Source organism: Salvelinus namaycush, chromosome 32, assembly GCF_016432855.1.
Source record: "Salvelinus namaycush isolate Seneca chromosome 32, SaNama_1.0, whole genome shotgun sequence".
NCBI classification, from domain to species: Eukaryota; Metazoa; Chordata; class Actinopteri; order Salmoniformes; family Salmonidae; genus Salvelinus; species Salvelinus namaycush.
In genome coordinates, this window is record NC_052338.1 from 9021635 (window position 1) to 9039387 (window position 17753).

The following is a 17753-nucleotide window of genomic DNA, read 5'->3' on the forward strand; positions in this document are numbered from 1 at the left end:
TCCAACAACTTCTTGAGATGCAAGAAGGCATGCTTGATTTCATGTACTCAACAAAGCACTTATTACTTCCAACATGCTCTATTACCTAGCAGGATAAATCGTTTTGACTCCACCCAGTTACAAATTTAGCCGGAATGGGGGCCTTGGTTGGTTCAGGAATGTGACTAAGTTCCTAGACACTCCAACAAGAGAGCAGTGTGTACAGCCTGAACAAGTTAGGTACTCCCATCTTTCTTCACTATGTTTCAGGGTCTCAGGCTTTTCTCAAGGTTGTATTATTGCAGTCAGAGTTGGTCTTGGCTGCCCTGTCTGTGTTCGAGACGCTAGGTACATTTTTCTATACTGTTAGTGGGCGGCAAAGTTTCATTTATAGCGCACCCTGCAGTGACACTCGTCCTAATATCCTTATGATGCCAGTCAAGCATTTCACAGGCAGGAGGTATTGGAATGACTGAATTACCACAGACCTTTAATGTTGCCATTACATTTTAAAAAAACAGTAAGCCACATTTACTATAGCCATTTCCAGCCACTTTAACAAACAGCACTTTGAAATGAAAGAGAAAAGCAATCCTAGCCTGGAATAGGAATGTATCTTTTGATCATTGAAAAATGCCCCCAACCAAAGCACATTCATATGTAATGATAGAATACTATTATTCCCATAAGCCAGCCTGTACTCTGTATTGGAGTCTCAATACCAATGAACTGGACCATATGATATTATATCATTCTCATCACAATGATCCAATCCAGGCTAATTGTGTTTAGGTGACACCCTGCTAGCAACATGGTTGAAGGCCTCAGATGACCATATTTATGGTGAACTCTCAAATGGTGCGTTAATATTGACTCAGAGAATCGGGACCACAGTCTATTAGCAGCACACTAACTGAGAGAGAGGGAAGAGGAGGGATCAACGGTGTTGCAGAGGGGGAATTCTCTACAGACAGAGAGAGTGGGAGAGTGATATTGTAATGCCCCATTAACTCTCCGAAACAGGAACTGGGAGAACGAGACGGGGGGGGGGGGGGGGGGGGAGAAAGAGAGAGAAGGGGGTAGAAAGAGGGAGAGAGCGAAGGAGAAAGAGAGAGGATGAGAGCGACAGTGAGAGAGGGACGAGAGCGAAAGAGGACAAGAGAGGTGGGAGGAGAGAAACCACGGACAGCACGGCCTGGGTCAGACTCCAACGCAGGATCACGCGCACAATGAGCACCTCTGTCTCGGCCCGCTCACCGCTGCTCTGCTCAATGGGCCCTTCCTGTCAGTAGGCCTTGGGAGAGGAGAACGAACCAAAATATAACGTCAGAAATACACAACCCCCCCAAAAAACATAAACGCGGGACAAGGAGCGGAAAATATGGAGCCAGACGGGTTAGACAAGGCAGGCACGCAGGCAAGCCCCCGCCTTCACTTTGCCTGCTTTCTTTCTTCTCTCGCCCTCCCCTTTAACCACTCACGTATGGTCACAGAGTAGAGACCACCCTGTACACAGCGTCATTAAATGGGAGTACCGGGTGTGTCAAGGGAGTTAACACCCTGTGCTGTAAATGAGAATCATTCTATTGTCCTTCACGTTGCTTTATTCACAGCAACATAGTAAAACAAAAAGCGATGTGTTATTGTCACATACACCGGATAGTGAGCTACAGTGATTATGGAATCACATTACCCAATCACACAGTCATTGAACTAGCCTATCAATTTTCTTTCATGGAAATAGCCTACATACATGTACAGTAAGTAGTATGCTCCATCCATTATAAACCAGGATGTTAGAAATTGTTCATGGTGTCTTTTATTTGCAGGCCTTATTATGAAGAAAAATGGTTCACATATAGCACTAAGCCCAATCAAAACTATTCTAAATGTAAGACAATTGGAAAATGTCGTGCAACGTAATGAAGTGTAGGTAAAGAAATATGATTTGATTTGATTGATTTGAAACAGGAGCGGGACGGCTGCTTTATTAATGTAATTAACTTAATTGACCACTAGATGGGGCTAGGTCAGAAACAGAACTCTCCTGACAGCTGTCAGAAAGGAGGGTAAAATGTGACAGAACGCTCAGATAGAAAAGTACTGTGTAGAGCAGACGTGATTGTCTGTCAGGTAGAATAAGGACTGTTAGCTCTATTCATTACATTTGTGTCTGCAGTTGCATGTCTTATTTCACCCTCAATTCTTTCCAAAGGTATAATTAACGTTAAAATACAAACAATATATTGGGGGTGAAAAGCAATCTATGCCTTGATAGGATGGCATAAAACACTGATGGGTATAGCCTACTGTTTCATTGTATTCGTGACAGAATGCACACTGTACAGCACACACACAAAGGCACAAACCCCACACACAAACACACACACACACACACACACCAATAAAATCATTCAACAGTGTTCATAACTGATCACAGTTTAAACAATGAGTCCATACATCCAAGCCAATACATTTTTGACCATAAAACTGTTAACTGACCCAAACACAGACTGTCCAAACACAGAGACTGTGAACAGACACTGTTGAAGGAGACTAGGTGACATGACATACACACGCTAAACAGAGCCCTTTGAAACCACTGCAGACCAGATCAGTCACACTCCAGATGACCCTCTAGACTTTTGTAACACTGTCCAACGTTAAACAAGGAGGGTGAGAACCAGGACTGAGGAGCGTTCTTCACCCTCAATTCTTTCCAAAGGTATAATTAATGTTAAAATACAAACAATATATTGGGGGTGAAAAGCAAAGAAATGGGTAACCTCTTGTTTCCCGCCTCCACCCCCGCTCCTTTCACTCTTTCTTCTGGGGCCTCCTCGTACGGCGCCAAATACCAGACAGACCCACAACCTGACACCTTGACCTCTGACCTTTACTGCCACACCAAACGGACATTGTTAGAGAGAGAGAGAGAGTGAGAAAAACAAAGAGAGAGACAACAGAAAAGAGTTGCAGACAGGACGGAATGAGAAGGAGACAAAAATAGGGAGCAAAAGAGTTAAAACATAGATGACATGGAAGATGATTCTGCCTTCGAAAAAGGACCTAGACCAAATCCAAGTTTGTCCTCGATTTCCTCTCTTTGAACTCTCACTCTATCGTTCTCTCCAGCCAACCACAACAGTTAGGCATGTGTGTTCAGCTCAGACTGGAGGTTAGGCCTATAATTTGTATCATTCTCTATAGTTATAATGTATTTATAATCATCCATGTACACAGACAGAAAATCCATTATAACCACCCGCACTATAAAAAGGAGTTATTGAGACATATGATAGACATATATTTATATACAATTACGATTTAATATGAAAGACCGCACAACTTGTCACTGCGGTAGAGATTTCAAAGTGAGGTAAAATGTTTGGAAGAGTTGCCTGGGGTTAAAGTGTAAGAGACTACTGAAGATTGACGAACTCAACCTCAAGTTGAGAAACTTCTAACGACTTCTAACCATCAAACCATTTCACAAAACCACTGATGAAACTTTGCCATATCATACAACTAAAGAAACCACTTGTCGTCTGTCATGTACATACAGTGTTGGGTATGATCAACGTTTCAAACAGCCTAGCTAACACACCTCCATGTCTGGTCCTAATATGGTCATGGGTATCTCCAAACACGTTTCATTCGACAGAGACATTACTAGACAGGAGATCACATTATCAGACAATCTATTGTCGCCCCTGACTACAGCTTCGGACTAAACTAGTAACGGTTGCACTTTATTTTGTCTGAGGCCTGCAGCCTCTGGAAAAACATTCAGTCGAGTAGAAGATCACAATAGGTGCTATAAACAAGATCACAGGTCAACGCTATAAAATATAACATAGGAAAGCCCTCATTCTTCTACGTAAGGGATCGTACCCTCAAGCAACTCTGGGTGAACGGTAGGATAAGACAAGCAGGACAGCATGGTGGACAGTGGTGAATCACAGCTCGTTCTGTTTAATATAAAGCTAGTGAGGAGGTGGATTAGCTATAGCCTGGTGAAAACAGACTGAGTGGTACGTTCACTAATGTTTTACTGGTTTAACCAGGCTAGGAAGATTTAAACCTAGCCATTGCCCTATGCTACAAAAACTAGGCCTATCCCCGACCGGCAGTTCTACCGCAGAGTGCCAACGTGGACTGTGACGAATGTGGTTCAGTTCAGCCAGTGACTCAGTTGGGCCTAGGATAGGATTAGCCCTAAGGGAGGATACGCGGACCACAATATGATAGGCCTTGGTGGCCTACTAAAACATACAAGCCCAGACAGCCACGGCCAAATAAAGAACTGCAGAAAAGTTGGAAGGCTAAGATACTGCACATGTCTTCTTGGCAGTTAGGCCTAGTATCCAACAGAAGCACAAGCAAGAATCCCAACTCAGGGAGTAACAAGTTAGTGCCTTTCCATGTTAAACACCTGGCTTAACTAGTCCCACATCCTAACCAGGAGCTCCACAACTCTGTTTGACATGTAAGTCCAAATTCAATGCCTTTTATAGATATACAACATAAACTGTAGTCACTTTGTAATGTTACATAGCTGCCATAACCATGAGTCTGACTGGTAAACAGTGTTTTACCCAATAAATTACTGAGAGTTTATACACAGAGTGTGCGACTCTCTTGATTTTTTTTATAGAAAACAGTGAATTCAAACCAGACTTTAGCAAAGTATACCAAAGAGCTTAAACCCCATTTACCACTGAGACTAGGAATGGTGATAAAGTCAGCCTTGTTAAATAGTGCTGTGGAACTATTCAGATTACAGAACAATAAGGTATCCTCATCGTTTATGGAGACCCTTGGAAACAGCCCATCCGAATTGGGAAAATCCCTTCTGAAAATCACCAACACATTTTGAAATCTTTATCGGTGAACATTGTCTCGAATTCGAACACCATGTGAAGTGGTAGACGATGGCAGGCTATGATTCTTCATCTCTAAATGGCCCACTATGTTATATGAAGGGGGTCAGCGGTGGTATAGACCGTGGTATAGACAAGCAGCCATTTAAACACAGAAACTGTCTGGATTCCCGTGAATTGTCCACAAAAGCAACCATACATTGTGCAAATCATAGGTCTCTAAAACACTTATCGTGATCAAAAACGACACTAAAATAGCAAGAGAATTCTAGATAACTAGGTCCATAAATTCTAACTTCAGTCCCGGATTAGACTGTACAATAGCAGAATGCATTATCTGTCATTTCTATTCTTACATCTCATGCATGTCCACTAATGGACAGCTGAGGCCTTCAAACATATATAAAATATTGCCAGTCTGAAATAATTGATACAAATCTACATGCAAAATTACCCATCTGAGTTCCCGGACACTCCAACACACTTCCTACAACCAGGAAAATGACAGTGATTAGTCTACCAGGAACAGTAGGTCTAGACTGACAGTGTATGATTACGCTTTGGCACACTTTGGCAAGTAAATTTTCAGAAAACCCTTGAAGGAAAGATGTCTAACTATCTCTCTCGCAAAACCCAAACCATCTCCTCAAAAGCAGAGTGCTGAAAGTGCCTCTAGTCTGACGGTGTCTAGTCTAATGGGGTCTAGTCTGATGGGGTCTAGTCTGATGGGGTCTAGTCTGACGGGGTCTAGTCTGATGGGGTCTAGTCTGATGGGGTCTAGTCTGGGGTCTAGTCTGATGTGGTCTAGTCTGACGGGGTCTAGTCTGACGGGGTCTAGTCTGACGGGGTCTAGTCTGATGGGGTCTAGTCTGACGGGGTCTAGTCTCACGGGGTCGAGTCTGACGGGATCTAGTCTGGGGTCTAGTCTGACGGTGTCTAGTCTGACGTCTACACTGACGGGGTCCAGTCTGACGGGGTCTAGTCTGACGGGGTCTAGTCTGATGGGGTCTAGTCTGACGAGGTCTAATCTGACGGAGTCTAGTCTGACGAGGTCTAATCTGACGGGGTCTAGTCTGATGGGGTCTAGTCTGATGGGCTACTGTGGTTAGTCTGAAACGTGACTATGACATTTATGGTGGGCGGCGACGTGAACTGGGTAGGACCTTTTTGACACTGCAAGATTTCTGATTTACAGCTTGATACGCAGTTAGGGCCTTCGGTTGTGCACGTTTCACATCTACAGTATGGCTGCAGTCTGGGCCAAGCCCTAAGTCTATGTCTGGGTGTGCAGAGTGGGATGTGGGCAACTGGGGGGTGTGGGTTCATGACACATCATGGATGCCTTGATGCCCCTTTGGTTTTTCTTTGTGGGCTCTTGACCAACCCTGAACCCCTCATCAACTCCCATAAGTGAATGGAGGAGACGGACACCTCTCATGGTACACTAACACTCGGCCCTTGTGACTGAACAGTTTCTCGTAGGTAGTGTGGTGGTCTGACAAGATCTCCACCACCGCTGCTTCCTGTTGGAGGCAGCTAAAGCAGCTACGGTACTGCTCAACTTCAGGGACAACATGCAACTGGACAAAAGCAACAAGCATGCCAAGGCAAGGAGAGAAAGAGGGAGAGGGGAAGGGAGAGAGAGAGCGAGAGAGAGAGAGAGAGAAAGAGAGAGAGAGAGTGAGAGAGAAAAAACAAGAAATATGTGAATAATATGTCCCACGTGGGGAAAAAAGACATGACAAAGGACATTAAAGGAGACAGGCATCCAGTTGCAGAGTACACATAGATAAATACTCAGACGTATGTACACCCACAAGCATGCCTGTGGCATAGGCTGAGGACAAATAGCCAGGGCCCTACTAGTCGGCCACACAGTGGCTCTATTCACTACCTCTGTGACTGCTAGGGGGAGAAAGAGTGAGAGAGCGCAGGGGGAAGAGGGTGTAAGTAAGGGAAGGTGTTTTGGTTAGAATATGTGAGACAGACCGTTCTTTGAGAATGATTGCTTTGAAATTAGGTTAATTAAGGAACATCCATGTTAAGAAAATATTGCCCACATATTTTGTTCATTTACAAAACCCTGCTTTCATTCCTTGTACCCTCTGTGTCTGTCATGCTATATATGCGCACTTTTTACCCCAGAGGGATGAGAATAAACAGTAGGGGCAGACCTTCTGAGGGAGCCACAGCACAGACAATCTCTAATTCGGGCTTTCATTGCCTGGGTGGGGACATGTTTAGTGTATAACCTATATCCACATGCCATTTGTGAACAGCACAAACCAAGAAGCTATCACGCAGTAGCATGGGTAGTAGCAGGAGTTTGAATGAATGTTTAGATACTGCCTTGTCTTACAAACGTGCGCAAGGACACTTCCCGCACAGGTGTGCCTAACTATGGAAAGAAGATTATACGAATCCATCGAATATTCTGTTCGTTGAGTAATTATAATAAAGAGAAAGCACTTCTGAACTTGTAAATGATCTCATGCATTTTTGCAAGCACACTCCATCCATATAGTTCATAACGTGAGAAAAACAGTCCAAGGTGTCAGAGACACAGCGGTGCACATTCGTTTGAAAGGGGCACTTCATCACCCGAAATTGAAAAAAATCCATAGGGTTCACAGACGCATAAAAAAAACACAACTGTACAAAGCGAACATACAGTCGGAGACACACACGCTTTCAGTCTCCGTACCTCTCTCTCTCCGACTCGTTCTCGCAGAAGCGCACACTCCCGTATAATAACCTATTCATGAAAAGCAAAAATGTTCAGACTTCCTCCTCCAAAATACACACAGCAGTCGGACGACGGAAAAATTCAATCGGCTCGGCAATCTGAAATTGGAACTCGAGCCAAGGAAAACAGAAGAGCGCGCACATTATGTTACAAACCCCCATCCGTACACACCAGCATCTATTCCCACTTAAAACGCCTAGGGCATTCAAGCGTAATTAACCAAAACTGAAGAATAAAGTCGCATTCATCCAATGTCGCACCTGAAGAGCACAGCTATGTATTTTGAAAATGTTGGCTATATTAATCTATTACATTGCCAATATCTTGCAAGAGGTTTCCCATGCAGGCACCACAAGCAGTGCTCTTCTTACGTGGGCCTCATACATATGCAATTGCTATATAAAACTGTAGGATATTATTGTTATGCTATAATATAATTATACGAGTGCCTATTATATTAGCATAATAAGGTGTCACCTTTAATGGTTCAATTGTAGGCCTATTCCAATTGTCTAAGATTGTTATTAGTTACCTATTTCCAACTGAATAAATAAATAATTGATCAAAGTTAAATTCTACATAAGTAACATTTTACTAAGAGCACAACTAGTAGAATTGTGGGAATGAATGGTACCTCTGTGTTAAACAGGACGGAAAGACCCAAATGCGCATGTTATAATATAGTGGTCAATCACGGAATTACCGTCCTGCCTTGAAGACATTCTTTGACACCAAATTCTTCGAAAAAACATTGACGCTGTTTGAATCGTAAAATAAATAGTTATCCATGTACAATTACAAGTATTATAATCATAACGATAACTGATTATAAAAGCCTAATTATTAAGTAGACCTAATTAAAAGTATTGATCAGCTATTGTCAATTAGGGTATTGTTAAGCATAAGCTGTTGTTCGCTTTAAACTGCTTATTGTTCAAAAGGATCATATAAATCAATAATATGATTCAATCATGATACAGTAACTTAATAAAAACAATGGTAACTATTTTTTAGAAACCGAGAAAAAACAATAGAGGTGACCAATGTTAAACAACGTAAGTTATGGGCTATCACAGGCAGGCTTAAAGACAGGATGGAACACTAAAAAAATCCTTCCATTGTCACAGTACATACATACAACCATTACAATGCAAAACCATCCTCACACAACAATAGGGTGATGAGAGGCGATGGTGATGGAGAGGGGCGGGGTGAACTGATACATATCTAATCAAGTCACCATATAATGTCCACAGTCATTACTTTGACGTTGCCACTGTATATCCACATACGCACATACCTACATCCAGTAGTGAAGAGAACGATAAATCACACGTGAACTCCAAAGTAGCCTATCTCAGTATAATGTCGGCTGCTGAACGAACCGTCCTATCCTATGGCCCCGTCTGGAATGACAAGCTCATCCATGCGCAATGGCGCACGAGGTTGTCAAAAACTTTCACATAACCTAACTTAATTCCTCCTTAAAAAACTTTTTCGTTTAAAGCTATTGTCAAATCTAGAATAAAACATTACATTCACAACAACTACAAAAAGCGTCTAAATATCCGAAATGGTTGAGCCGTTGGACTAACGCAATAGCGCACTGACTGACACCTGTCAGCGCAGCGCGTTTCAATACCGCCAATTGAGGAAGAAGACAAAGAAAAAAGCCTCAAAATATTGTTTGAGAAGAACATTAAATGAGTTATAAACCCTGTTCAGAATGTACTGTTTTGGGGTAATGTAGGCTAGCGGTGGCTAAACTACCACAGGTCACCTGTAAACCTAGGCTACAATCGTTGGAAATCATGCCAAATAGCATCACTTTTAGAACGCAAATAGCACGGTACAGACAGTCAGTGCTTGACAATTCTGAGATTTGGTACAATATGCATGGCATTTCAGACAAATATTTAGCTACAAAGTCTTACTGGAACGCTAAAAAATAAAAGCCATCTTACCTGCCCGAGCCACGGGTAGTTGGCACAGCGCGAGCACCAGGGTTACCAAGGCAAAAGAGGAAAAGTCCAAGGGCCATGGTCTCCGCTTCTTCCGAAAGGGACAATCTCGAATATCCATAGTTTTTTAGTTGTTTGACGCTGGACTATAAGGTAGGATATGTTCAAATTAGATATCCTCTCTCACAGAAAGTCAGTCGAAGAGAGTTTCGACTGGACCTTCTGTGAGGCGACAAAAGAAGAAAAAGGTTCGCCTCTGGAGACGTATTTTACCTCTCCTTAACGCTTCTTTAATAACTGACCTATATCTACCTATGCTATGTACAAATTTTAAATAGTAAAAGGGGTACGGGCAATAAATATTGAGTTTATAGCCCTAGTGCTAAAGCTCCATTGAGTCAGCGGAGTGGATATGAGTACCCACCACGGAGAGAGCAGAGAGACCTGAAATCACTCTCTCTCCTTTCTCTTTCTCTCTCCCCCTTCCTACTTTCTCCCACGAAAAGTGAGGGAGCGTGTGTGTGCGTGCGGAGAGAGAGAATGACTGAGTGGCAGTGGGGAAGGAGGGAGGGAGAGATTGTGGGTAATTGCGCGCGCGCGGCACACGTAGGTTACGTGTGGGTTACGTGTGCAAGTGAGGAAAAAATGAGAGATGGCTAGAGGAATAGAGCATGCGATAAATGGAAAGTTTATATTGCATGTGGAGTAGTATTATTGCACAAGGGATGCACGCACAATCCTGAATGTAAACCTGTGCCTTCTTATTAGGGACAAATTGCTGTCGCGCCTTCTATTTTCTACTTTTCATCCTCTTAGTATCCTTTGCACTGTGTTGCGCTCTTTCCAGGCATATTCTCGATTTTTTAAATTACGAGCGTCCGTCTGTCTGTCTGTCGGTCGGTCAAACAGATTTTTTTCAGTCCCGGTATATCCCGATAAGACAGCCGGACCTTGTAGGCCGGATGGGTCCGCAAAAACTGTGTAGGAATTGCCGCAGCCAATCATTTCGCTGTCCGAACTCGCACACGAATCTAATCCACGCCCATATTAAGATGCCTTCGAGCTTCTCGTGCTCCTGTAAAGTCTGATTGGTCAGTCCAACGTGGCGTCAGCGGCTAACCAGGTGCGACAGTGAGGACGTTTATTGCAAAGCAGGCACATTTCTCATGATCATAACTTGAACTTGTCCATTTTCATTCCCACAGCTGTTTTATGACACTGGGGGTTTACATGAGTAGGCTAGATATAACAGGGTTTGGGTTTAGAGTTGGGGTCAGTTCCTTTTTATGAAAAACATACATTGAATATCAATCCATCCTCTGAATTGACCACTTGAAGCCTACAGGTATAATGTCATGATGCATGTATGGCACCTTAAAAATGTCTGATAATAATCTCATAATGATCTGGACTAAATAACAGACGTTTGAGACAGTTGAAAATGATATGCATAGAAATACATAAAACATTAAAAGACTTGCTATAAGACATTATAAATGCTTATACATGATTATAACAAGTTATAAAGCTAGCTGGATGCTTTAAGTAAAGTTTAACCAATATTATTATTATATACCTTTTAATGTCATTTTCTGATTGCCACTGATGTTAGTGTTCCCATATTTTTTCTTAGGCAGGGCAGTGGGCCCCGAAGACAATCACAATATAGGGCTGCCAACAACAATATTTTCTATCAATATCCATAGTCGTTTTCAGAGTTGATCGTCAGATGGATTGACGGCTACAATGGGAAGTATTTTGTGCTAATCATTGATGGAAATGGTCAAGTATTCCATCGTAAGTCCATTACAAATGGTTAGAGCTGCAAATCTACATTGTCTAGATCTGATGATATAGACACATGCCCAAAAGTATGTGGACACCTGCTTGTCGAACATCTCATTCCAAAATCATGGCATTTATATGGAGTTGGTCCCACCTTTGCTGCTATAACAGCCTCCACTCTTCTGGGAAGGCTTTCCACTAGTTGTTGGAACATTGCTGCGGGGACTTGCTTCCATTCAGCCACAGGAGCATTAGTGAGGTCGGGCACTGATGTTGGGAAATTAGGCCTGGCTCGCAGTCGGCGTCCCAATTCATTCCAAATGTGTTCGATGGGGTTGAGGTCAGGGCTCTGTGCAGGCCAGTCAAGTTCTTCCACACCAATCTCGACAAACAATTTCTGTATGGACCTCGCTTTGTGCACATGGGTATTGTCATGCTGAAACAGGAAAGGGCCTTCCCCAAACTGTTGTCAGAAAGTTTTAAGCACAGAATCGTCTAGAATGTCATTTTATGCTGTAGCGTCAAGATTTCCCTTCACTGGAACTAAGGGGCCTAGCCCGAACAATAAAAAACAGCCCCAGACCATTATTCCTCCTCCACCAAACTTTACAGTTGGCACTATGCATTGGGGCAGGTAGCGTTCTCCTGGCATCCGCCGAACCCAGATTCGTCCGTCAGACTGCCAGATGGTGAAGCGTGATTCATCACTCCAGAGAACATGTTTCCACTGCTCCAGAGTCCAATGGTGGCGAGCTTAACACCACTCCAGCCAACGCTTAGCATTGCGCATGGTGATCTTAGGCTTGTGTGCAGCTGCTCGGCCATGGAAACCCATTTCATGAAGCTCCCGACGAACAGTTATTGTGCTGATTTTGCTTCCAGAGGCAGTTTGGAACTACAGGTATACTATAGGAACTCGGTAGTGAGTGTTACAGGGGGTGTCCACATACTTTTGTATATGTATAGTGTAGCAGAGTTAGAGATCACTGGCTGCCTCAATCACCTCCCCTGTGACCTGAAGACAGTTATTCATAGACTGGGGTCCTGGATCGAGGTGTATTATTTCCAGTTTTGCATACTTTATTTTGTAGTAATGTATATTTCTCGTTTCTTATGTTGTTGTTTTTATTGTCATTTTTACAGTAAAGTGTATTGAGATGTTTTACATTTGATTTCAATCTGACAACAAGAAAAACAGTATTGCTGAAGAGGTATTCTTTTTCCCCCAAAAGTGTCACATCTGCACGTCTTTAACAAACGTAGTTTATCAAAACTGGCGAAGTCTACAGCCCAACAGTAAAGAAAAAGCCAATCAAATATACTGTTATAATACGTCTCTCTCATAAGATGTTCAGTTAATTGCGTTGCCTCTAATAGTTTTCTTTGAATGAGGATAAACCTTTCATACAAGGTTGTTTCAAAGGGCTGCTAATAGTTCTCCCTGTCTATCGTAAACTTAAATGTCCATATTATTCTCTATTTCAAAGTTATCATACGAACAGATGTACCGGTCTGGCTGTATGCTTTGTAAATTGCTGTACGGCAAAACCTGTGTTTAGGACATATCTTTGAACGCAGAGCCAGAAGGCAATAATGAAATATAATCATCCTTTGATGTTCTTTGCCTCTTTCTCACTCCCTCCCTCTCATTTCTCCCCTATTTTTTACTTTGAGTCGCTGAAGGCAAAAAAACGTTTATATTTTGTGGTATTTTGACCATCCCACCTCTCAGTCCCAATCACTCGTGTCTCGACTGGATGCTAGTCTGCAATTCCGAGGACTAAGTAAGGGATCATTTAGAAGTAGAAAGGACTAAGGTCTTTTTTTAGGGTTCTGCACACTGGCACTGTCCATGCTTTTGCATGAAAGGCCTCATGAAAATCATGCTCCCCTTTATAAGAAACTATAGGGATAAGTATTAAAAAAATACAATGGAAATGAATAATTCATCAGCCAATGTTAATACACTGCTCAAGAGTCACCAACCATCAACTATTGCATCCACCAATTATGAATCAGGGATTATATGGCAACAGCACTCAGACAATATTCATAGCTAACAGCAAGACTACTATTGGAAAACCTAAAAAAGGGACAACCAGAACTCATATGTGGATTGAAAAAAAGCCTCGAGCATCTCTGTTCTTGGACAACTGAACGGAACACAATTCCTCATGCAATGGGGTAAACACAATCAAAAATCTCTCCGTGACAATTTTATGGTTTTATTTTGGACTGTAGAGCACATTGGACGCTCTGTGGTCCAAGTGTTTTTGCCCCCTAAAGTCGGAGTGTGGATGCCGCAGGCTGTTAAAAGAGACACCCTAGAGAAAGCCTTGGTATGTGTTTGTGCCATGCTCTGCTGGTGCACTGTAGCCATAGGTTGTATCCATATTAAAGGCCCAACATTCAGATTTTCCTGTGTTTTATACCACATTGCATAATAGCTGATGAAACTAAGACTGTAAAAGTGTGAAATAATTTGATCAGTGTTATTTCCGGATAGTTGAAAATACAATGTACACAAGACCTTCTAATCAGCAGGTTTGTATGGGCGGGAGTTTCGGCTTTCCATGGTGACATCACCATGCATTACATTGGTTACTAGACCAATAACAAAGAGAGTTCCAAACTTCTTTGCCAATAACAGCTAGTTTTCCATTTCTCCTGCCCACTTAGACTACTCCCAGAAAAAATCCTAGCAAAATTCTTGCTTGAGAATTTGTTTTGTTGCTAAAAAGCTTTTTTTGCCCATTTGAATGGAAATCTATTACAGTAAGGTACTTAATTGTTACCCAGAAATTATTTGATATTGATACAAAAATGGCTGCATTGGGCCTTTAAAATTGCTATAATCACAGCTTTTGTTGAACCTGTGGTTCCCAAATACACAGTGGCAGGGAAAGGAGAGGGGTGGGCAGAAAAGGACAGATAAGAATGAGAATTGGATGAAAGAGTGAAGGGGGAATTATGTGTTGTGTGGTCAGCTAAGGAAGAATATCTTAGAATATCTTTAATTATGAACAACAAAAAGAAGTTGCCTAACATTGGAGAGAATACACTGGGCCTTCAAACACCCATAGCAACAGTAGTCATAAGCACATGGATGTACCAAAATGGGCGAAATGACTGACTTCACACACCCAGAATAAGTTTTTGGCACAATGTGAAGAAGACATTTTACCATGAGATTTGACTGTAAAAACATTATTACAGTGTAAAATCTGCTGACAAAACAAGCAGATGCTCTTCCTAGACTAAATCTGGGCAGCAGGTTTTAGGGTTCAGTCTGAACCACCAATTACTGAATTTACCTTGAATGTCAGCCTCTCTAAATTAATAAAGCCTACTAATTTGTCTGCAGTAATTTTAGGGTTAGGACAAAGACCACAAGGCTCTGTGGTTCATCGTGGCCAGGGTTGACGTCCCACGTGCCAGATTTAACACTCAGCTAATGAAAACTAATTACATTTGATTGACTATGATGATGTCAAAGGCTGTGCTTTATCTACCAATGGGATTCTGAGTTTGTGTGCCAAATAATAATAAACCAAACGAGAGCTGGCCAGGGGAGTTGAGGGGGGTGCAAAAGAAAAGCAACGAGTGCCATAGAGACAGACACAGCAAGTGCTTGTGGGTAGCCTGGCTATTTCCAAAACTGGAACCTTGTAATTACAATAAAGCGACCATATTCTATTGCTGACTTCCTTGAAAAGTCTGTATTTTACTGGGCAGGGCTGCAAACCGAGCACACACACCCTGTTCGCCACATGACACAGAAATAGATCGGGGGGGGGGGGGGGGGCGAGGGTAAATGTAGGACGTTAGCATGGAGTGTATGCATGGCCTGGGCACACTGATAGAGGTGATGCAGGTAAAGAAGGAATTGAACGATAGAAGGGGTCACTGATGACCGTGAACACACCCAACTAACCACATGCCTAGAAGTAGGCATTCAGAGAAAGAGAGAGAGAGAGAGAGAGAGAGAGAGAGAGAGAGAGAGAGAGAGAGAGAGGGAGAAAAAGAGAGCAAGAGGGGTAGAGAGAGAGAGGGGGTAGAGAGAGAGAGAGAGAGGAGTGAGAGAGAGAGAGGAGTGAGAGAGAGAGAGAGAGAGAGAGAGGAGTGAGAGAGAGAGAGAGGAGTGAGAGAGAGAGGAGTGAGAGAGAGAGAGAGAGAGAGAGAGAGAGAGAGAGAGAGAGAGAGAGAGAGAGAGAGAGAGAGAGAAAGAGAGAGAGAGCTTCCCTATCAAATCTAAAAATCTCAAATAGAAAACCGAAGAAAATGAACAACAATGACAAATGGTTTGATAAAGAATGCAAAAATCTAAGAAATAAATTGAGAAACCTGTCCAACCAAAAACATAGAGACCCGGAAAACCTGAGTCTACGCCTTCACTATGGTGAATCACTAAAACAATACAGAAATACACTACGGAAAAAGAAGGAACAGCACGTCAGAAATCAGCTCAATGTAATTGAAGACTCCATAGACTCTAACCAATTCTGGGAAAATTGGAAAACACTAAACAAACAACAACACGAAGAATTATCTATCCAAAATGGAGATGTATGGGTAAACCACTTCTCCAATCTTTTTGGCTCTATAACAAAGAATAAAGAGCAAAAACATATACATGATCAAATACAAATCCTAGAATCAACTATTAAAGACTACCAGAACCCACTGGATTCTCCAATTACCTTGAATGAGTTACAGGACAAAATAAAAACCCTCCAACCCAAAAAGGCCTGTGGTGTTGATGGTATCCTTAATGAAATGATCAAATATACAGACAACAAATTCCAATTGGCTATACTAAAACTCTTTAACATCGTCCTTAGCTCTGGCATCTTCCCCAATATTTGGAACCAAGGACTGATCACCCCAATCCACAAAAGTGGAGACAAATTTGACCCCAATAACTACCGTGGAATATGCGTCAACAGTAACCTTGGGAAAATCCTCTGCATTATCATTAACAGCAGACTCGTACATTTCCTCAATGAAAACAATGTACTGAGCAAATGTCAAATTGGCTTTTTACCAAATTACCGTACAACAGACCATGTATTCACCCTACACACCCTAATTGACAACCAAACAAACCAAAACAAAGGCAAAGTCTTCTCATGCTTTGTTGATTTCAAAAAAGCCTTCGACTCAATTTGGCATGAGGGTCTGCTATACAAATTGATGGAAAGTGGTGTTGGGGGTAAAACATACGACATTATAAAATCCATGTACACAAACAACAAGTGTGCGGTTAAAATTGGCAAAAAACACACACATTTCTTCACACAGGGTCGTGGGGTGAGACAGGGATGCAGCTTAAGCCCCACCCTCTTCAACATATATATCAACGAATTGGCGCGGGCACTAGAACAGTCTGCAGCACCCGGTCTCACCCTACTAGAATCCGAAGTCAAATGTCTACTGTTTGCTGATGATCTGGTGCTTCTGTCACCAACCAAGGAGGGCCTACAGCAGCACCTAGATCTTCTGCACAGATTCTGTCAGACCTGGGCCCTGACAGTAAATCTCAGTAAGACCAAAATAATGGTGTTCCAAAAAAGGTCCAGTCACCAGGACCACAAATTCCATCTAGACACCGTTGCCCTAGAGCACACAAAAAACTATACATACCTCGGCCTAAACATCAGCACCACAGGTAACTTCCACAAAGCTGTGAACGATCTGAGAGACAAGACAAGAAGGGCCTTCTATGCCATCAAAAGGAACATAAATTTCAACATACCAATTAGGATCTGGCTAAAAATACTTGAATCAGTCATAGAGCCCATTGCCCTTTATGGTTGTGAGGTCTGGGGTCCGCTCACCAACCAAGATTTCACAAAATGGGACAAACACCAAATTGAGACTCTGCATGCAGAATTCTGCAAAAATATCCTCCGTGTACAACGTAGAACACCAAATAATGCATGCAGAGCAGAATTAGGCCGATACCCACTAATTATCAAAATCCAGAAAAGAGCCGTTAAATTCTACAACCACCTAAAAGGAAGCGATTCCCAAACCTTCCATAACAAAGCCATCACCTACAGAGAGATGAACCTGGAGAAGAGTCCCCTAAGCAAGCTGGTCCTAGGGCTCTGTTCACAAACACAAACACACCCCACAGAGCCCCAGGACAACAGCACAATTAGACCCAACCAAATCATGAGAAAACAAAAAGATAATTACTTGACACATTGGAAAGAATTAACAAAAAAACAGAGCAAACTAGAATGCTATTTGGCCCTAAACAGAGAGTACACAGTGGCAGAATACCTGACCACTGTGACTGACCCAAACTTAAGGAAAGCTTTGACTATGTACAGACTCAGTGAGCATAGCCTTGCTATTGAGAAAGGCCGCCGTAGGCAGACATGGCTCTCAAGA

At 42.4% G+C, this 17753-nt stretch overlaps 1 protein-coding gene across 1 annotated transcript in view; it reads right to left on the reverse strand.

The window, feature by feature from the left end:
- col11a2 (collagen, type XI, alpha 2) overlaps positions 1-6463 on the reverse strand; it is a 37712-nt gene extending 31249 nt beyond the window's left edge. The window contains exons 1-3 of the mRNA XM_038971517.1: positions 6312-6463; positions 5545-5875; positions 1461-1485 (exon numbers count right to left, since the gene is read on the reverse strand). Coding sequence (XP_038827445.1) covers positions 1461-1485; positions 5545-5875; positions 6312-6463 — 508 coding nt within the window. The remainder of the gene's footprint in view (positions 1-1460; positions 1486-5544; positions 5876-6311) is intronic.
- Positions 6464-17753: the final 11290 nt, after the last annotated feature.